The sequence below is a fragment of the Gallinula chloropus genome (genome assembly GCF_964237585.1).
Source record: "Gallinula chloropus genome assembly, chromosome: 3".
Lineage (NCBI taxonomy): Eukaryota > Metazoa > Chordata > Aves > Gruiformes > Rallidae > Gallinula > Gallinula chloropus.
In genome coordinates this window covers 67415808-67437736 of record NC_140087.1, presented here as the reverse complement: position 1 = coordinate 67437736, position 21929 = coordinate 67415808, and the positions used below count along the sequence as shown (strand labels likewise).

General features: G+C 42.5%; 1 protein-coding gene across 1 annotated transcript in view; it reads left to right on the top strand.

The window, feature by feature from the left end:
* WDPCP (WD repeat containing planar cell polarity effector) overlaps window positions 1–21929 on the top strand; it is a gene marked incomplete at both ends in the record, with an annotated part of 99543 nt that overhangs the window by 72780 nt on the left and 4834 nt on the right. The window contains 1 exon segment of the mRNA XM_084261670.1: window positions 17046–17184. Within this exon segment, the coding sequence (XP_084117796.1) occupies window positions 17046–17184 (139 nt within the window).

Genomic DNA, 21929 nt, shown 5'->3' with positions numbered 1-21929 from the left:
CTTCAGATTCCCATGCTCAGAAGGACCAACTAAGAAACTTTGCACATCTGGTTTCTGATCAAACGAACAAATGAAAGCAGTGAAGGGCTGTTTATTTTTCTATCTCCTCTTCCACTACGCTCCCCCCCAGCCACTCCACAGGCCCCGGGTGTGGATACTGTAGATTTGCCCACGGCAAGAAACAGAGGTTGAGGCTGTTTTCTTCCAAAGACTCCCGCATGAGAGACTGCTTGACAGTTCACCCCTGAAAATCTCCCACAACAAAAGCAAAGGTGTTTGATGACCTGATGTTAGTTCTCCTTGAATGCTTTCAGCCTAACAAAACCAAGTTCCCTGTTAAAATCCTGTCCCAGGGCTGATGACATTCTAATCAGGATATCGCTGATGAAAGCCGTAGGGAAAAGCTCAGCGGGGCCTGAGAGTAAGCTTTGCACCCATCACTGTTGTCAGTCTTGCACTTCTTGTAGTGCCATGCTTGGCCAGAAGAAGAAGAAAAGAAATGGGCTGTTAAAGAAAAAAATTGGTGAAAAACTGATCAAAAATTGATCCAAAATCAATGACCTTTTTCTTCATACACTCTTTCATTTCGGCCATTTGTAATACCTTTTCACTAACTATCCTTCCTGTTGGAAGGAACCAGTCTGTACCAAGACTTCTCTTCACTTTCATTCTCAGTGCCAGGAGACTACTGCAACTCCCAAACTCATGCATGCATAATGTCAGCCCTTCAATACTATTTTGCACAGCATTCAAGGTACCAAAAATGCTGGATCACGCTAGATGTCAAGCTGTTTAATTCAGTCTTAAAACCAGATTGTGAGGCAGCGTTGGTTGTCTCTGCAACGTTGATCTTATGAAATGGTAAAACATTATAATATGATTAAAAGATATCATTAATAATAGCTTATAAGCATGTATGGTGATCATTATAATTAGTTACTTATTGCAGGTATGCTGCAGGTCCCACCTTTTCATCTTTATGATAACCAAAGATCCACCAGCTGCTTTATTTCTGCCTCCTGTCCTCCCAGCCCAGGGCCTGGCCGCAACACTCACCTCCCCCGGGAGCCTGGGCTCCCCAGCACCCATGTGCCTGCTTCTCCTTTGCCTTCTGGGAGGGTACAGCTTCCCCCCAGCTCTTGTCCATATTTAAAGGGATCCCTTTCAAATGTGCTTGCAAGGCTGTGTTTGATGTCATCAGGCAGGCTTGCCTGACTCCACCAGCCTGGTCAGGATGATGCTCAGAGATTAGCTCTGGTTTCTCATAAGGAACCAGTGGCAGGAGTTACAAGTACTTTCTTTCTCCTTCACCAGTTTTGAGTCCTTGCATACCACAACTTAAGTTAAAAAGTCCAAGTACAGTTGTACACTTCTCACATAAAAGAGATCCCATGGATTAACCACTTAACTGGAAGTTTAAAAATCTTCACTGTAAAGGAACGTGGAAGACAATATTATTTCCTGTAGAATTATGTTAAAAGCCTATGCACAATAATGGTTTTGGAAATATAGCAGTGTTTCATAACAACTGCTAGCTTATATTTTTTCCCTTGATGTGACCTAGACCTATCTTCTGCTACATCATACCATGGTTATTCATTTCCCTCTGCTAGATTTAGTCATTTCCTTTGCTAATGTTCTTACTGCCAAACATCCCCCCTGGAGATATCCAAATTAGCCTGAAGTGTACCATGTGAAAAGCAGGCTCTGGGACCACCCCAGAGACCTTGCAGAATAACCCCAGGACTTGATCTTACATCACCTGGAAGCGTTGTTGCTCGTGAACGATCTGGAGCCTTACATGAGCCCACGCTCTGACTGCACCTTAAAACCCGTGACGAAAGGATTTGGGACCCAGTCTGAGCTTCTCCTGAATCATCATTTGAAGTTCATTGCTAAATTTCACCACACCTCTGCCTAAATAATGTAAACTTTTATTAACCAGATGAAATAATGTGGATGCAGTAAATTATCTATTTTACTACATAGGATGTGTTGCGGCCAAGGGAGAAGAACCGCAAAGTGCTGACCTCAGGCCCTTGCTTCTGGCCACCACATGGTGAGGCGTTTAGCCCATGTCAGCACAGTCTGCCACAACATAAATCCCTGGCTCTCTGTGCTCCTGCCTTTTAGGGATGTAAGGGAAGAGTTAGGACCACAAACACTCCACTCTGATCACCATAATAAACAGAATTTTAACAGCCAAATATACTAGAAAACACCTTTATTTCCTCAAAAATTCCTGAGGGAAGTATAAGCTTTAATTAATGCCTTGTTTTCATATATTCCTACAAATTCTGCTGTTCCAAGCTATTCCCTCTGTCTGAGAACTTTGCTGCCCACTCATGGGGATTGGGAACAGCATGGCAGGTCAGGGACCAGGTGAAAATAGACCTTTCCAGCCATCACCAAGCTACTGGATGATTTAGCCTTCAGTGCTTTTGTTTTCCTTTGAGGACTGTCTGTGACCAGCTTCCCACCCTTTCAGCATCACCCGAGCCCCATGCCACAGCCCCTCGCCAGTTTGGCACTGCGTTTCCAGTGCTGCCCTCCCAGAGGTTACTCACACAGCCAGGTGAAGTGCATTCTCTAAGCTCACTTATTTTCTATAACTTGAAGGAAGTTTTACAACAGAGGGTAGAAGCACACCCCTGGGAAATCAGCCGTAATACTCTAATTCTTCTCTGCCATTAGGTGTCAGTGTGACAACAACCATAATACACAAAGGCTACTCCGGGGCGTGCAGGGATGCCACCCTATCCTAAACCTCTCAATTTTCGACTCGGGGAAAAGGAGGGTGTTGAAGAGAGCAGAAGCATCTTGTTTCAGGTTTTCCCATCGCCTAATCGAGGTTATTTACTAACGGACAAGTCTGTCTGCAATTCATTTAGCATGTCTCGGGTTCCCCGTGCTGCAGCTGTCAAAGAAGTGTAATATTTGCAAAACCAAGGCAAGAGCTTCTGCACACACTGATCTGACACCCTATTTTGGAGCAAAATAAACAGTCAACACTATCAGTAATTTGCAGTCTGCAGGAGGTAAACTGCTTTGCCCATATGCAAATGTTAAATTACTCGTGTAAATTGGTGCCTGACGATGTGGATGCTTAGAGATGGGTCCTACACAAGTTGGTTAAAATACTGTATTATAAAGGAAACTATAAGTTCCACTCTTTCAGAAGGAAAGTATATAAAAACTTTTAAAAACTAGTTTTAAAGCAACTTTTTGTGTCTGAAATACTACCTTATTTGGTGTACCAGTGGTGTATGCGTAACAAAAATATAGTAAAGCCATGATATCTATTAAGGAGTTTGCAATTGCTTTTCAAACAAAGTTTTAGGCACTTTCCCAAAATGAGATGGCAAAGGTAGCAAACAGGTTTTGGTTGCGCAGGAGTTTTGAAATTTAGTTCAGTTTTAAAATAAAAATCAGGTTTGGGAAAAAAATATTTTCATAAGAAAATTAATTTTAAAAGTATTTTCCAGTTGCTTCTAGTGTTGAGAATGCCTCACATACTTGTAGGACAGCTTTTTTATTTTTTCCCCTTATGTTTGCAACTGGAAATGTTTCCACCATTAACTTCAATCAGATTTAGCGCAGGTCAACATAATGGCTAAATCAGCTTCATCCTTCTCCAAGATCAGGGAATCTGTTGTGCAAGATCAGTTGGATCCAGCTTTGCCTTCGTCTTTTCTCCTTTGAGATGGAAGAGATTGTGGGCACAGTTTAACTTTGGTGGTGGTTTTGTTTGTTTGTTTGCTTGCTTGTTTTTTACATTGATAGATTAAATCTTGGGTAGAACCGTGCTGCCGTGATAACCATCTGAGCATTCTGGCTTTTCTTTTAGCTACTTCCAGTTTTCTAGTAACTGCATGACACAGGAGTGGTTAGCCCTGAGTGTGCAATGTGCAGCCCTGGGTAATCCCAGCCAAGGCAAGGATCTTCAGATACCAGCTCTGCTACACTTCCCCAGGCTGGAGGCCTGCAGTTCTCTTTACAAGAGCAAAGACTTAAAGTTTGGCAGCCCTGCCCATCTTCAAGCTGGGGGTGGAAAAAGAAAAATCTCATGTGCCAAATTGACCTTGCCATTATAATAAATAATTATAAGCATTAGGAATAGAAAAGATGTCTGATTAAACTACTCCAGCCACCTGCTAATACAAGATCATAAAGTAACCCTTGACCATTTTCATACTAAGAGTTGCCACAATGATGTTCTTCCACTCCTTATGCACCTCAGCTTGCCTAGAAAGCTGTCTCCTATACTTTACTTGCATCCTAGCTCTCATTTGCTTTGTATTATTTTAAACAGCAGTGATTAAACGTTTCTTTACACAGCTACTGGTGGAGGCTTGAAAGTTCCTGCTATCCTGCACATCAGTTTTCACTTCAGAAACAGAAATTTCAGAGCTTCTTATTTTCACATTTGGTTTCAGACCATGTTCTTCTTGTTTGTGGTAAAAAGGGGGCAGATGAAAATGCCAGCTGGACTAGTAGTTCGAGAAACTCCCAGCCATTTAGCAGATTTTGAATCAAAATCATTAGTAAAATAAACCTGAAAGCAGTGGAGAGCTATAAGCCTGCTTTAAATGGAGGACTGGTCTTATAGGAAGAGTATTGCTCCAAGCCACTCTTCACGGACCAGAAAGGATGGTGGTGACAGGCTGCCCAGAGAGGCTGGGGAGTCTCCTTCTCAGGAGACATTCACAACCCACCTGGGCACATTCCTGTGTGACCTAATCTATGTGATCCTGCCCTGGCAGGGGGTTGGACTAGATGATCTTTCCAGGTCATTTCTAACCCCTACCTTCTGTGATTCTGTCACAGTTTTCCTTCTACTGATCTCTTCTCCCAGCAAAGGGCTTGGTCCCACCTACAGCCTAACAGTCCAAATATGTCCCACAAAATGTGAGGCAAAAGGCGGAGTTTTCACCCAAAATCAGAGAGGAGGCAAAGGGATTGGGGCAGGCTGTAAGGATGGACTCAAGGACATGGCAATAACCAGGTGGATAGTAAAGGTCTCCGGGTGATGTATGTCTGTATGGGAAGAAATGGTGGTACCATGTAAAAAAGGAAAAATCTCACTACAGCAGTGCAGGAAGGTGGAAGGATGTAGGGGCAAACTTTTCTATTGAATATGAATTGCTCTCCATGGATACAAAATGCGCTTTATGTGATGAAAGGAGTGGCTGACAAGCACTGCTGTGTTCAACAGAAATGAACACGTTTAGGCTAATTACCTTATCTTTAAAAAAATTTAATGCTTGTTTTCTGAAGAGGTGAGTATCTCTGAGTCAGAATCTTACCTCCTAACTCCTGTTGCCTACTTCAGTGGAAAAGAAGCAAGAAAGTGGATGAAATGCGGTTGTGGGGTGACTCCATCAGAAGCTATGGTGGATTTTTTTTTCCCTCAGTGTCAGCTCTTTGCACTGCTTCCCATGGACTTTCCTCCTGGTTATCTTCAGAAGCACAAGCAATGCCAGGAGCTGCCCACAGCTCCCTCTGGGGCTCTGAATTTCCCAAGCGGCATCCACAGTCACTGCTACTGCTGACAGAATTTATTTAAATAGGCAAGGGGAAAGCATTTGTGTTCGCAGAAGGCAAACATATAGTGTAAACTAGCTCCCTGATATTTAAAAAAACCCTAAAAAACACCTTGGTATTCATGCCAGTCTGTAATTGAGGGATACCAGTCAGATGAAGATCTTCCCAGGGAGTGGAAGGAACAGACAGGGAATGAAAAACCCACCATTTCTACAAGGACGTGTTTCCCTTTTCAAAAGGTGCACAGAGCAGTGTGTCCCCTTTCCAAAGCCTTACCTTTTCCCTCTAAATTATTCTCTTTTATTGGTAAGGGGGGTGTGGGAAGGGTTTTTCAGATGCTGATATGGTCACATTGGCTTTTAAGGCCTTTGGGTACCTGAACCACAGAATGTGCTGGTGGTTATCAGCAAGTCTGTGCAGCAAAGCACCGGAGCAGGTGAGTGACAGGCTGTAAATGCCTATCAGGGAAGACCTGCCCTTATATCTGCTTCAGCAGCTCTATTAGCCACACCTTCCTTGTAAATGGTAAAGTGTCAGTCAGGGTGCTCCGAAGATGGTTAAAACAAGATGTGCTCTAATACCCCAGCTTCTTTTATGTTCTAGTGCCTAGAGGTCGGTTTAGAAACTGGGTCCCAGTTTTATCTCATATTGTAGGATTTAGCCAGGAGACGTTGAACAGAGCACTGTGGAAGTGTCATTAGGAGAGCGTAGCAACAGTATGGCACTACGCGCAGTGTGCGTGCGTGTGTCTGTGCATGCGGGTGTGCAACTCATGTGTCTCCATACCACAACCAAGTTTAAATTACTCTGTAGGTTTAAAATAAGGTGTCGGTACCTACTGCGTAGTGTGGTGTCTATGTGTTGCATCAGTGTTGCAACTTTTCTATGCAGATACACAGACCCCATAAAAGCTTGGCCCTTACGAAAACTTACTCAAGAAATCCTCAACTTATCCTAAATTCCCAACCTAGTATCCTAATTCTTAAAGCACAAAAGGTATTCTAGAAAGTTGGTATTTTTAGAGAAGCTGGAAAAAACATATGCATTTTCAATTTTGGTACATGGGAAGCTGGCTTCTGATAAACTCTGCAGGTACTGAGCTCATTGATACTGGAGTAAGTATAGTCTATATAACCTTCTAGCATGAGCAACATTTTTTTTCCATGGAAGCCTCTGACTATGAGCACATTAGTCTGGCAGAAACCAAAAACTAATACAGTTTGTAATTTGGGCTTTATTTACAGATAGCATCCCCATTTTTTCCATTATTTGGATTAGACAACTAACTGCTCCAAAGTTTTTCTTCACTAAAAGAAAAATGGAAAAAAAAAAACCCTTCTTTTAACAAGTGTGTGCTTCACACTTTCAAACTTCAATAGCATAGAATTTTTCACTTGATCAGAAAGCTGATTTAATTTGCTGCTAGGTTAAATGTTAAAGGTTTCAGTCTTACGACCATGAATTCTCAAATTAAATTCAGTGCATTGCTTAAATTTCTAGCTGCAGTGCATTTAGCCTAATTGCTTTGGTAAGTTGGACGCTTAATAACTACTACTCTTGTGAATTTTCGTCTTTAAAGGCAAGCAATGAAATAAGCCTGAGGGGCACAGGTGGGCTAGCTTGCTCTCTGGGATTCACCTGTGGGGTCTTTGAATATCTCTTCCAGTCTGACCACATCCTCAGACCACGTCTGATGAGGCTGTTCTGCTGACAAGGGAGAGCATTTAAACTCCTGTAGGTTTTAGCTATTTAAGCCCAAATCAGTTTTGAAGCAACAAGAAAGGCTGGGCAAAATGGTTCAGATTTCAGTCAGTTGTCAACTAAATGTGTGCACTGGGCCTTTAAGTATTTGGCCAGACACATCTTGATTGCTTAGCTTTTGTTTTCACCCTTGGAAAGTCAGCTGGATAATACCCTGTAGCCAAAGTCTGTTCTGTGATGCTGTAAGCAGGCTGGGCTGTGTGCGGGGCGAGAGGCAGAACGAACAAAAATACCCCAGAGTTGTGCTTATGTATTTCCCGATTTTTGTGAGCCAAGCTCTTGGAAGTCGTTTTTGGTTTTCTTGCAATGCTAGATATAAAAATAGTAAGGACTGAAAATTATCCCACTGATCTTTAAGGGGGGACTCTTCTCGGGGATGAGTCGCAATGCAAACCCAGGGGTGATGGAAGCAGCAGAGGAAGCTTCCAACTGCACCCATCAGGGCAAGCCCCGAGTGTCTGGATTTTTTCCTCTTTGTTTACAGCATTTTTAAGGCTTTGAGTTCTCATGCAACATGTATGTCATTAAATGGCTGATGCCTCTTTGCACACGTTGTTGTGATGGCCTGTGGCAACCTGAATTAATTGTTTCAGTAGTTGATGGTGGTTACTAGCCGTAATTATTATAATTTGCATTTATAAAAACATCTTTCATCTAAGGATCTCAAAATGCTTTTGCACACATTTAATTAAGCTTCACAACATCCTGTGAGGTAAGTGTCAAAAGTGTTGTTATATCCATTTTTACACAGGTTTCTCCAAGAAAACAAGGTCAGTCTCTAACATGACTGGTATTTGGTTCACATAACACGGGCACAGGACAGAGCAACTAGCACAGCTCCAGGAATTAGGGGTGCTGATCTAGGTCACTTTGCATCTCCCACATAACTCTTGCTGCTGCCACGCTGTGTGGACACATACACTAAGCCACCATAAATACAGTCAGAGCAACCTCAGCCCAGATTTCCAGGCTGAGATGGCCTCTCTTTCCCAGGAGCACTTCAGCTGCAGAGAAGTCTTGGGAAGAAAAACACATAAGCATCCTATATATTACACAAGATGACATAACCCATCCTGCAAAGACCTGTTTTTTCTATAATTTTTACCTTAAGCCTCTCTCTGCAATCTGTGCACAGCAAGACATTTCTACTGCAGCCAAAGCCAAGAAGCTAGCTGTAAGCAGCATAAAGTTTTATCAGTCATTCGCTTGCCTACCAGCCTTAGACCTGACCGTATGGGCAATCAGCACTTCTGAGATCTCTTAAATCCTTGATTACCGCTTGACTATGGTATTTAATAGTGAGGATCAACTCAAGCAAGTAGTCTTGGAACTTCAGGGTACAACAGGAGGAGACAGTTTTCAAAAGCTCATTTATTTTTCAAACATATGACTGTGTTGGTTCAAATCAAATCTGGCTCTCCATAAGCTCTGTTGATCACCATATTAGCCCTGAGGAAGATAGGTCTAAGTAAGTGCTTGTAAATTGAGTAAGAAGTCCTGGGCCATACCTTCACGAGCACTTCACCATCAATTTATGAAGGCTTGTTTACATGTGGCAATGACCAGATTAGCTATTTGGAAAGAACTCTGCCTGTGGATGCACTGATTCCAAAAGAAAAGCCACTTTGCTTGTGGACATAGAGGTAGAAAATTATTATTATGAATAACATGGGAAAGAAAGTAATTTCACTCCTAAGCAGGCTGTTCAGCAGGAATATTCTGAAATGAGATGCCTGGCTAATTTCTCATGTTGATGCTTTTTAAGGCACTGACATAGTCACACGGTCATCAACAACCAGTTCTGTTTTCAGTGCATCCTCTTCCCGGAGAGGGTGTGCCAATGCAAGGCGAGAGTCGGGTTGTCTTTGTCAACGCTCTTGCATACTTCTCTGTCTTTACCTGACACTATTCCTCCTTAACCCAAGAGTGTGAAATAATTCCTGCTTTTTTTCCTCAGGATTTATTCTGGTCCATGTTTCTCTTCTGGGGGAAGGAATGGCTGGCAGTCAGAGAAGGTCTGGTACAAGAACATGCGTCATTTCAATTTACCTGATGCTGTCTACCTCACTTTTAGCAGAAAGAGAGGACAGTCATTGGGCTAAGCCTGCACTCTTCCTAAAGTTTTCTTCTGCTTTTCCTCTCCTCCAAACTTGTTCTTGTCTACTGCTGCATAGGAAAGAAAAAAGCTGTAGCAACCTCAGACTTGGGAGAATACAGTGCCATGGGTATCACAGCATCAAGCCCACAGAGGGTTGCAGCTGCCAGAAAACCTTCAACAGCTTCAAATCAGTACTGTTGGTCTGTTTGGGAGATTTTTATTTTTTTTTTTAATAGGGAATGTAAAAATTCTGCTCGTGTTATCTCTTATACCAGAAATCAAGACCTGATGGGTCATGATTTGGGTATCCGTTTTGGACCTCAATCAGTCTCAAAGATTCAAGATGAACTCTGCCTGCCCAGGCACCAGAGTTGGTGCCCCAGGGAATTTCTTCATATCTCAGGGATATGCAGGATGTGTACTCGCATGCCCTTGCTGCCTCTCAACTCCAGCTGTACATGCAGTTTTGCTTTAAGAACCTGTACCTCCAGTATTGCAATATCTTTTTCAGTCTCTGTCATCAAGAGTTTAAATACAGTTCAGATCAGTGTTAGTGGCCCAGCTCCAAACGAGGAGAATTGCTGCAATTCGTTATCTTGACAAATTAACTGGTCTGAGGCAATTCCTTTTTGAGCGAGATACAATTAGCTAACTCTTGAACTCTAGCCTTGCTCCAGCTCTATGGCATAGTTATGCACCTGCTCCAAAAATGTTGATACTACGACTAGGACTTTCCCACCTGTAAATGCCACTCCTTCACCAAGATCCTTAGTGTTATGCTGTGCACGTGCCCCTCTTGTACCCCACTGTGACATGGGAAAATGACACAGACTTCATTTGTACAGGACTCTGACCTCAGCTGATTTAAAAAACCAGCAGTCTGAAGCCCAGCGTGGTGTTCTTGTACGGACTGTCTGGGAGGGCCACTGCTGGAGATGCAGGGTCCTTCTCACAATACCAACAGAAGGACCTGGCATGGAGGATGTTATATCAGAGAGGCATAACAGTTGTCACATCCTGTGCTTTGAGCACAGCTTGCTGGTCCAGTGGAAGAAGGCAGCTTTCCTTTCCCCAACCTACTGCATAGAAAACAGTAGCCCATGCAGACTCAAAACAGACTTTGCCTTGGAAAAGGAAGCATCCTTCCAATGGTGTTTTATCCCTGGGATTTAGGCAGGAGTTTGAAGAAAGTTGGAATCCCTCAGTTCTTATATACCTGGTGAAAACTGGGCTTCCGTCAGGTACTGTACCTCCCTCCGTCCTGACATGGACAGGAGCTGGTGCTCCAGGAACCCCCAACCTTGCCCTGATTCCCTCACCTCCTGGCCTGGAGGAGCAGCTCCCTTCTGGCTCTTTCTACCAATCAAGAAAAATAAATCTACAGCTACATACTGTTCCTCCAACCCAATGTGAGCAGATGCACTTCTCTTCCATTTCTGTGTGGAAAGCATCTCCTTTTGCCCCTCAGCTCACCTATGGGCATCATCTTCCCTTGAGCAAGAGCTCCCAGGTGCTAAAAGATATCACTTAACCATTCCCCTGAACCATTCCCTTTTGGAAACTCTGGAATAAAGTTGTTCTGCAGAAGACTTCTTTGCGTAGAACCTCTTTGTATTGACTTGGTGCCTGGGAGTTTCCTTGAGCTCCTCTTTGAACTCCAAGCCTTCAGCATCCAAAACATTTAACCCTCAATTTCTTTTCTGCTTTATCAGTTTGGCCAGCTTCCAGCTGGCAGAACTTATTTGCAGGCTTCCATCCTGCATCTTGTGTTTGCAGATATATTTCTCTTTCAAATAACCCCTTGAAATGGTTTTCTTCTCCCCTGACCCAACCTGCCTCTGGTCTGGCCTGTGCATCTCCCTGCTCTGAATGCCTGGAGGGTGGAAGCTGGGAGTGGAGACGCTCCATCCTTGGGCTGGAAGTGCCAAGCAGAGGGTGTGCCCTGTACACGGGCGTCACGAAGAACAGCTGAAGGAACACGCAAGTTCGGCAGCGCCTGCTTTTGCCCATTGTGGGTTGGGGCTTGCAATGCCTGAGGCACTTTTGCCTCTGTGGAGTCTCTAGAGCATCACTTAAGAATAATCAGGTCTTCCCTGAATGCTTTCACTGAGATGCTCTGGAGCACGCACCCACATTTCCACTGCTGCAGCCTTCACCCCAAACAATGGGATTGCCTCTGCTCACCAGCAGCTTTTGCTCAGCTTTCATTTAGAACAGGTATTTCTAGATAGTCACTTGAAGTGAAAAATAGGGGAAAAAAAAAGAAAAAAAGACCTGGTCTGAAGTACCACTTACCAAACAAAGAAAATGCCTAGTCACCAGGAATGTCCTCCATCCTGTGCCTGGTGTAATTACTGAGCAAGAGCAGCCATAGGTTGCTCATCTTGTGTTTTGGCACTCCAGCTTGCTAACATGCATCAGCAGCCGAGAGGAGAGCTGCTTGCCCGCTGCCAAGATTACGAGGCAAACTTCACATGGTTTGGGAAACCCGATAAAATCTAGAGGTGCAAGATCTCTATTGCTGGCACACTAGTCAGGTCTTTGAAGTGAAAGAGCCTGGAATTGAAGCAAATCCTTGGTTATTCAGTCTCTCTCAGCTGTCGACCCATCACAGCTTGGTACTACCACATCTGGATCACCCTGTAAGACACACCTTTTTTTTTTTTTTTTCAATTAAATAGTATTGGCACTGCTAGAGTAGTTCCTAAGGAACTTGATTACTTAGGCTCCAGGGAGATATAAAATGAACTTTTCAGCCTATCTAGTGGTTAACTTAATTTTGTGTGTGACTCTAGCAGAGCAAATGAGCAGTAGAGATTGAAGTCTCAGCTGGAGCTAGTAAAGACTTGGCGTTTCCATTCGCAGGAAGTTTTAAAGCCAGGTTTCACTGCAAGCTGCAGAAGACTGCTAAGTGAGATATAACTGTGCTACAAGAAAGAAAAGAAGAAAAGAAGCTGAGTTATTTATAAATGTTAACTACTTCTTTGGTTTTATCACATAACTTTTAATTTTTAAATTTCCTGGCACGCCCACTGAAACAGTTTTGCTGCTGCTAATACGCCTAATATCCAGCTCGTGAAATGACATGTTATGCTACCATTAAGAGTTGCTTCTACTTAGTAGTGATTGAAGTGCCTTATCTTCTCAGGTATCAAATTGTTAAATTACAACACAAATGGGAGACATTCTGATTTAATGCACCTTTTCCAGCTCTCTCAGCAGTAACAGCTGTTCTCAATGAGTTTTAAAAGTACTATAAAACCAATATTTTGACAATTTATATTTGCCAAATCAACACATGTCAGCACTGGGAATTAACAACCCAACACAAAAATAATCTAAAAATGAGAAGTCATGGAAAACTAGACCAAAAGCAGCAGAGAAGCTTTATAGTTAGAATTTTACACACACACGAACAAAGCTGTGTCATTTCCCTGCAGGAATTTGTTGAAAAGAAACAGTTTTATTTGAGTCTGGTTTTTTAGAAAGATGTTTTCAGGAAAACAATTGCAACCAGACTAAAGAACTGGCCCCACACAAGTCAACAGTGGAAGATCCCAATAATTTTGATACCAAAATAGTTTAACCCACTGGCTTTAGAAATATCTTCATGTAGTTTGGGGGGTATAGTTAGGTGGAGCGACTTGATATGTGTGTGATCATGCTCAAACTCACTCCGCCTGCAGCAGCTATTTGCCTTTAAAAAAACAAAACAAAACCACCCCAAAAATCTGGGTAAATAAAAAAATTAAAATTTTAAAAAGTTAAGTTAATGCAAAAGGAGATATGAACTTATTCACATGGAAGTAGCTATTCGGGTTTAAAAAAAAGAAAAGAATTTGTTTAAATGCCAAAAACTATTTGTGATTGTTTGCATTATTACTAAGCTATAATGTTTTACAGCATTTGCTTTGCTTAAATATTTGCATTTCTTCAGACCCTTGATTTGTTTCTTTAAAAAAAAGTACTTTTTTTTAAGAGCAATCTGTCTGAAGTCTGTGTGTTTCACTTGGAGTTCATTGGGATATATTTGCAACTCCTGAAGCAAAAACCTGATATTTTATCTTTAGAAGGAGTTACATTTTTTGAACTTATTGAATTTTTCAAAGATCAGCATGAAGAGTTCTGATTAAATGCTTGTTTCAGCGTTTTAAAGGCTTCTTGTGTCCCTTTTGCCTAAGGAGGTCATACATTACGATTGCTCTGTAAACATCAGATTGTACAGAATTGGCTTTGCGTACCATGCCAGGCACACAGAGAAGTTGTCAAATGGCTTATCTCTCATTTATCAACTAGTTTATTTTTCATGCCCCCAAAAAAATGCTATACTTTTCCAAGAGTAGCTGCTACTTTGTAAATCATTTAATGGCTTCTGTTAAGTAGAGCTGTCAAGTTTGAAAACAATATTGAAAGAAGATTGCATGTTTCAAAATGTATTTTTATCCCTGGTAGTCCAATGGAGGATGCTGGAGAATGGAAACAGCTTCTGATTTGCAGAAACAAATCCAAAAGAGAATAGATAGGGTTAAATAATGAGCCTACCTGAGGCATTCAGAGAGCATCTTGCTCATTAAAATGTAGGAGAAAGTGGCTATTTCAAACAGGTGCTAAATGTAGCAAGTTGCTATCAGCGAATTTTGGAAATGCAGAATGTGCCTTGTGCGGGGGTGTGTGTGTAGAACATTACCCTAGCATTGATCGTGACAAATGGGATTTTGTAGATAAAGATTTTTAGCACAATATAATTCATATTACTGTATCTGATAAATGACTTCAATGATGAAACAACAACGTTAGCCACAATACCGACTCTCAAGTTTTTAAAATTCAAATTCAGATTCAAATCCTCAGATCCTAACATGATAAGCAGCTACTAGGTTAGAATTAAAACCAGCGAGTTTATTGTGCAATAAGTCTAAGGAAGATCCCAGATTACCTGAACACAAAGTCTTCAGCGTACTTTGCAGAGGTTCCAGCGGTAGCTCAAAGTCAAGTCTTTATCAAGCACCAAACCCCAGCCTGAGCCCTCAACTAGATGTGAGGACCACCAGCCTTTCCCAGCTCTATGGCATCGTTGCCAAAATCCTGCCCTTTTTAATTAAATGTGGGCTAGGTTGCCTCTGGTTTGGGAAGGGCTCTGTTGTTTAAACAGTGTTCCTTGCGCATTTGTTTTTCCTGCTGTAGCACTTCTCACAGGGAACACAGTCCAATGTCCCACAACAAAAATGTTTATTTCTTTACTCTAGAGCTCATATCAGATGGTTTTGTGGCTTTAAACCACTCCTGGCATCTGATCCTATCTAATGTTCTACTGCAACACTGGAGCCATATACCCAGACTAGAATAGGTTCAGTCCTCCTAACTTGAGGTCAGTTTCAGATAATTAATTTAGATATGAAAGTGCAAAGAAATCTATTTGCACTCCCGTGGGTAAAACCCCCTTAATTTCCCAGTTTTGACTACAAGCGTCCTTGTATACGACAGGCTGCTCACAGTGCAAAAGACCAGTCATGAGTGCTCACCGTCTTTGTACATTAGAAATATGCCACACAAGGGCTGAATACATCCAAATTGTTCCACATGACAAACTGGCTATGTCCCATCTAGAGCACGTGTGTGAGTTACACCGAAGCAACTGACGGAGAGGGCTGTGATTAATTCAGATTGATTCTCAGCTGGTACCAGAAAATCCAAATTAAGAGTATGATGGAAAGAGATCAGGACAAAGCTGCCCCAATCTTATTTTGTTTTCTTTCTCAATATACCTGCCTGCCTCAGTATCTCTTAGGATTTTATGTTCTGAAATGTTTGGGTCAGCCTCTGGAGCGATGTCTAAGGAGAAGCCATGGACACATATATTGGTGAAAGTTTGTAACTTGAAGGGAACGAGTTATGCAGGCCTTAGACATTAATGAGTATGTGTAAAAAAAAATACAAATCAATTACACCAGCTTGACTCACACTGTACTTCTTAGCTTTGACATTTAGGAAACAGAGAGGTTTAACATTTCCTTCCCTAAAAGCTAAGGCCAAGTGAAGAGGGAGGCTCTTCAGGACCAAAGACTCAGTTCACAGGTGGAAGTATGGTTGTGTTCAAGGCTATCAAAGTTTGTCCCATGAGAGCTGCGGTGGGTTTTGCCTACACACACACACACACACACATCAACAGGAATTTTCTTTAGGCCCTTTCCCAGAGTCTTTCCCTCATATCAGAAGCAGTTTCTTCTCTGCCTAAGTTCTCCATGTTGCTCCCCTTCTCTTGGCTGCTCACTCTGCAACAGGCTCCAAGAAGAGATCTTCAGAGAAACCTACTTTACTTGCCCTTGGTTTGAGTTTCCTCGACATAGAACATTGCTTATACACCTTTTTACCGCCCATCATTTTTTTTCTCTGGATTTTTTTATTCAAGGTAGAGTCAAAATTGCACCAGGGCCAATTTATCTCCCTTATTCATTGCAACATGGTGACCTTGAAGGTGTGTTGCCCCTGACCAAGTTGGTTGTTTTCAGCAATTCTCCACGTGTGGGAAGCAGTAGCACAGGCAGAGAATATCAGTTACTTGAGAAAGTCAAATTGGTTGCCACACTTCACCCTCTCTCACCCTGCAGATGCTAATAATATTTAGGTAGCATGAAGAGTAGAAACAGTCTGCAGTAATCTTATGGCATTAGCCTTTTAGGACTTGGAGATTCAGAAACGCTTACAAGTAGATTTGCCCTCCTAAGCCAGTGAACGTTTTGGGTCTCCGGCCAAAATGTAAACTAGCAGTATGGAAATGCATTATATTCTTCGCACTGCCCATGGTGTTGCCATGGGTATTGTGCAGATTAGTTTATAGAGGATCCGGGAAGGCAGAGAACAAGGGGAGAAAAACAGGATTAAAAAAGAAAAAACGCAAAAGGGTCTTATGATTTTGAGAAAAATCTTTTAAAGTCTTTTTCTGTAACAGGATTTTTTTCCTTAATCCAAACTCTGGTAGCCTGGGGGTTGATTAAATTATTTATTTTAAGCCTCACACCTACAGTATGCAATTTCTCCTCAATATTTTTAAGCAGGTCAGTTATTTTGAAACCATTTCCTTCCCCAAAGGGCTCACACTGGAACTTGGGAATTGGAGGCCACTCCTTCACCTACCTGAAGACTTCAGGTCTTGATCATGAACCAAAATATTTTGAAGCAAAGATAAGGAAAGCCTTTGTTTTTAAAGGAAGGAGTTACACATACCCTTGTGGGGGAACAGTCCGATTGATAAGACTTTGATCTGTATGACAACAGCAAAACACACACAGCAGCCTTTGGCAGCCAGCTATACCTTCTGTAGTTGACAATTTAGAGAAAACATTTCCTCCTCTCTAGCTAAAGCCACCACACATTCACTCACTCCCTTCCAAAATACTTGGATGTGTTGTTGCTGGTCTTTAGTTACCTGACCTTCTTTTCAAGGGCAAAATTCAAGGATGAAAGCTATCTAAGCATCTGGCTTTCCATTTGTTTTGTCCATTACAAGAGAGGACACCCATATCCTTATTGACAGATATCTGAGGCCACTTGATGAGCTGACCACTCCTAATGTTCTGTGATTCTGTGATTGTTACGTTTAAATTAACTAAGCTTGATATCATTATTTGATTTATCTCAACAGAGCTTTTGAGGCTGTCAGACAAAGAAGACCCATCTTGCGAACCTTTCATGGATCAACGACCTTCAGAGCACAGAGGAGCACACAACCCATCTACTCCTGGTCCAGCCGTGAGGCAGCCAGTGCAAAGCTGTTCCTACAGGTGAGCAGCACAGGAAGGGGGACATGGGCAGTTTATGTGTCTATCAAAGATGTTTCATAAGGCCAAGGAAAACCCTGTATTTCCATAACAGAAAATGGAAGGGGGAAAATCTTCTGCAAAGATTAAAAAAGCATTTATTCATCTTGCTTCTCTTCGCACATTCTTGATAGAAAAGAAACAATTATTTGTTCCTAGTGAGGATACTTAGTTTTTATTTTCTGTGCCTACTGTATGTAGGAACATTTTTAGTAAATCTAGTGTGAGTACAACATTGAACTTCCACACTGAAAAATCATCCTAATCATTTGTTTATAACTGTGCCGAACACTGTTCATGTGGGCAAGAAACACATTAGTTTCTTCTTCTGAAAATCTGTATATTACCTAGTTTTCTGTCTTTCCTCACATGAAGGGGTTGAGCTTTTGCAGTATTCGATATAATTTCCATTGCACCAGCTGCACACCACTAGTGAAATACTCATTTTACACATAGCCTACAACTTCTAGGATATAGAACACTGCCAACAACTTCTGGAGATATATAGTGGATTTGGAGATGGGGCCTGCTTTTAAGGATACAACACAGTGCACACCTACTCTGTCTTGAATGTCGGGATGAAGATAACACTGTACTGATATGAGCAAATAAAGAGGACAGTAAGAATGTGCTGGAGACTGTTGACTACAGAAGATTTTCCCAAGTGCTCCAATAGAAGCAGCTCCTTTAACAAAGTGCTGGAGTGGAGGCTAATCCCAACATGCCTCTGATCCGAAGGTACAAGCACACTATGCTCACTTTAGCTCACCTTTTGCCTTTTGGAGGTTGCTGTGACTCACAGATCTCTGGCAGTCCTGCGTCTGCCTTCATCACACACCTTAGGAGACATTGCCGAGCTCAACTTTAGTCCTACTCCTGGGCTCCCTGGCTTGACTGTATTCGTCTGCATCTGCCCAGGTGGGTCACCAAAAGTTGCTGAACCCCACGAGGGGCTTCTTGCCATCACTGGAGCAGCACAAACTGTTGAGATTTCCCGAGGCTTTTGTTTGCCTCTTGCCAGGTTGGCGAGTATAAAGCAAGCTCCCCACCCACGTGACCAGCTCCTCCGCCTGCTGACACCCCGTGCTTCCAACTGACCTCTTCCAGAAGAGCCCAGAGTTTTTGGTTGCCTCTTGCAGAGCCGTGACAGAAAACTTCTTACAGCTCCCCTGACTGGCTGCAGCTGCTTGGAAGCCTACGCTCAGAAATTTGAGTTTTAAGGGCACCCACTGTGACAGGGCTAACTGGCTGGGAAGGTCACCTGCTGAGACCTCTTCTCTGTGCTTTAAAAATCCCACAGACAGTTACAAGCACATAACTGTGGCTTGTGCTTTGCCTCCGGTTTCTCAGAGTTTGTATTCTAATGCATCTGCTGGCAAGTCAGCATCAGACTTCATCTGAAGGAAGGAAGGTTTGGAGTGTTAGCAGCCTACATAATAGGGACATTCTCCGGTTGCAGTTTCATCTCTCTGGGCAGGGGTGGAGCATTCAGCTATGATTGATTTAACAAGTCAAAATGCTGGATTCTGCACCTAGAATGGAGTTATGTCAGGCACAAGTATAAACTAGGAGAGGAGAGGCTGTAGAGCAGCCCTGCAGAGAGGGGATCTGGTAGTGCTGGTTGGCAGCAGGCTCAGTCTGAGCCTGCGGTGAGGGCAAACCATCTTGGGGTGCATCAAACACATGAGTTTGATTATTCACATTACCCTGCTTTACTCAGCATTGGTACAGCTTCACCTCAAGTACTGTGTGAGGTTTTGGGCCCCACTGTTTAAGAAGGATGTGAAGATTCTTGGATGCATCCAGGGAGGGGACCAAAGCTGGTGAAAGAGTGGGAAGGCACGTCCTGTGAAGAGCTGCTAAGGACTCTGTGTTTGTCTAGTTTGGAGAAGAGGCTGAGGGCTCACCTCATTGCACTCTGCATCTTCCTGAGGAGGAGAAGTGAAGAGGGGACTACTGAGCTCTTCTCCCTGTGTCCAGTGATAGATGCATGGAAACCGTTCAAAGCTGTGCTGGGAGAGGTTTAGACTGGACATGAGGAAGCATTTCTTTGCTAAGAGGGTGGTCAAACACTGGAACAGGCTTCCTGGAGAGGTGCAAGATGCCCCAAGCCTGTCAGTGTTTAAGAGGCATTTGGACAATGCCCTTAATAATGGGCTTTAAATTTTGGTCAGGCAGTTGGACTAGGTGATGATTGTAGGTCTCTTCCAACTGAAACAGTCAAATTCTATTCTGTTCTGTTCTATTCTATAGATTTGGCTGCCTAATCTAAGACTTAGGCAGGGGACATAGTTTGTAATGGGTAGATGGTTATGCAGCACTTGAGGAAATTTCTTTGAATTGATCCAACTTGTGAACCCAGAATTAAATTGTATTTGCCTTCTGCTGCCTCAGTGAATTCATGTGAAAAATGGCGACACCACATCTTACTAAAGCACAGTGAAGCGTACAAAATCGCAGCCATATAGGGCTTGCAGCTGAGCATCTGAGTAAGTGCACAGCAACATTATTATTCTAACTGATTTCCCACATCACAAATTCATATCTGACATTTCCACTGTCCACTTCTTCCCAGCCTCCAACCACTACCTGCAGTTTCAAAATCAATAATCAGGACACATTCTCTCTCCTGTAAAGGCCCTTCATTGTTCGTTAGCTTGGTCATTTTTTTTATTTCATTATTGACTTTCTCCATTTGTCATGCTGTTTAACACTAGTCTTCAGTGTTTATGTATTCTGCTCACCAGTGAAATAAGTGCACATCCTGAACCATTTCCTATTTACTTCTGAAGTCTTTCCCCTCAAGAAAAACAAAAGAAGAAAATTCTGGTTTTGTAATAGATTTACTACTATTCTTCTCTGTTCCCTAACCCTGTGCATAATACAGCCTCCTGTCTTGGCCAAGTCACTTCAGCCACGCTTTGTTAAGTCTCACTGTAGGCAACTTGTTGATTTACTTCCTCAGCATCAGTTAAATCCAAGAGATATTGTCTCTGAGGATTTAATATGTAGTCTGGGGAATAAGCTTAATCTACAGCTTTTGTTTGCTTTGTCCCTTGCATGTTGGTGTACCATGTCTTCTTACAGCAAATACAGTCTTTAGGGTGATGTGACAAGAGTCAGCTCAGATCTGGACTCCTGAGAATTGCTCCAAGTTTAATGTGAGGGAATGTACTGCTGCTCTCTTTCTGACCTCCCAGATGCTTGCCAGCATCAATGGTTCTTGTCTGCTGTTAGTCATAACAAGTCCCAGGTGGGTCACAGACCTGAGCTAAAGCAACCTTGAAGTTGTGTCTAACAGTTGAATCTGCTTTGAGGAGTGGGCTGGATGACCTCCAGAGCTCCGTTCCTACCTAAAATTGATCTGTTCATTGCAAGTCAAGCCTCAGTATTCAGGGTCATCAGTCTTTCATTAAAAAACCCCACAACCTTCTCTGTACAAGTAGATTGCAAGTCATACGAAGCCAATAGCACTGCTCATGTGCATGTGGGCTGCATGAATTCAAGTGTATGTGACAGTACTCCCAAGCTCTGCTACCTTCAGGGTAGCAGTGGCTCCCCTAATGTCTGTAAGACACCACAATGGGACTTCGCAGGTGTTCAGCAATGGATGTTCTTTCTTCTTTCCTGGAGCCTGCTGTTGTCTACCTTGGCTTTACATCTCTCTACCATATAATCACACCAAACCCATGAAATCAACTGACCTATATGATTGCGTTTCTAACACTCCCACCCTGTCAGACCCAGATACTGTCCAAATCTAGATCTCATGCATGTTTCTGAAGCTCATCTCCAGCTCATCCCTGGACTTCTTTCTTTCCTATATTTCAGCTTTGACAGAACTTTTGTTTTGGGACAGCTGAGGTGTATCTCATGATTTACACCTAGCCAGAAGCCAAAAGCCAGAAGGAAGGGCCCTGTGGAGACTAGCAGAAGACGTTTCTGTTTAACATAATAAACCTTGTTACCGATGCCCTTCAGGGAGCCTCGCATCTGCATATGTGTAACAGAAGCCTAGTTTTCAGGCTGTATGATTAACAAATCACTTCACTTAACTCTTCACATTATCATCTCCTTGGCTGCTCTGCCTAGCAGGGAAGCCATAGCCTGAGATGGGGATGAGGACAGAGAAGGAGTAGAAAAAGCCGTAACCAAAATCAACATTACTAAAATGGTCTCAAGGGTTTATTTCTCTAAGCACTTATTCTAGGCAATATCTGGTTTCTCTTCTTGCCTTAACATTCAGAAAGGAGAGAACGTAGTTTGAGACTGAAGTATGTTTCACAGACAGAGAAAATCAGCTTACCACTGTGACATTTTATGAAAGTTGCTGTCAGTGGAGAACTGTAGTCAACTTTGCAAACCATGCTCACATACACACGTTATGAGCAATAAAGATTGCAGGACACTGCTCCAGAGAGAGGCACTTTACTTGCTGCATGATTCGTTGGGGGTTTTCTTCACCGTAGCACGAAGGGAGAGTTAAATACCACCAATGATGATATCCAGTGAATAATTTTTCAAGACAAAGGTCTCATTTCTGGTTTATGTTTGCGATTGTCCATTGCCATTCTGTCCCTCCAAGTGTACAGATATCTTATAGCCCAGCAATTCTTGTCCTTTCTTATTATTCTTGTTATCTATTTATAAAAGTGTTTTAGTGGGTATAACCCTTTTGCTGTGTGTAAAAAAGGAAATATGTTTTCAGA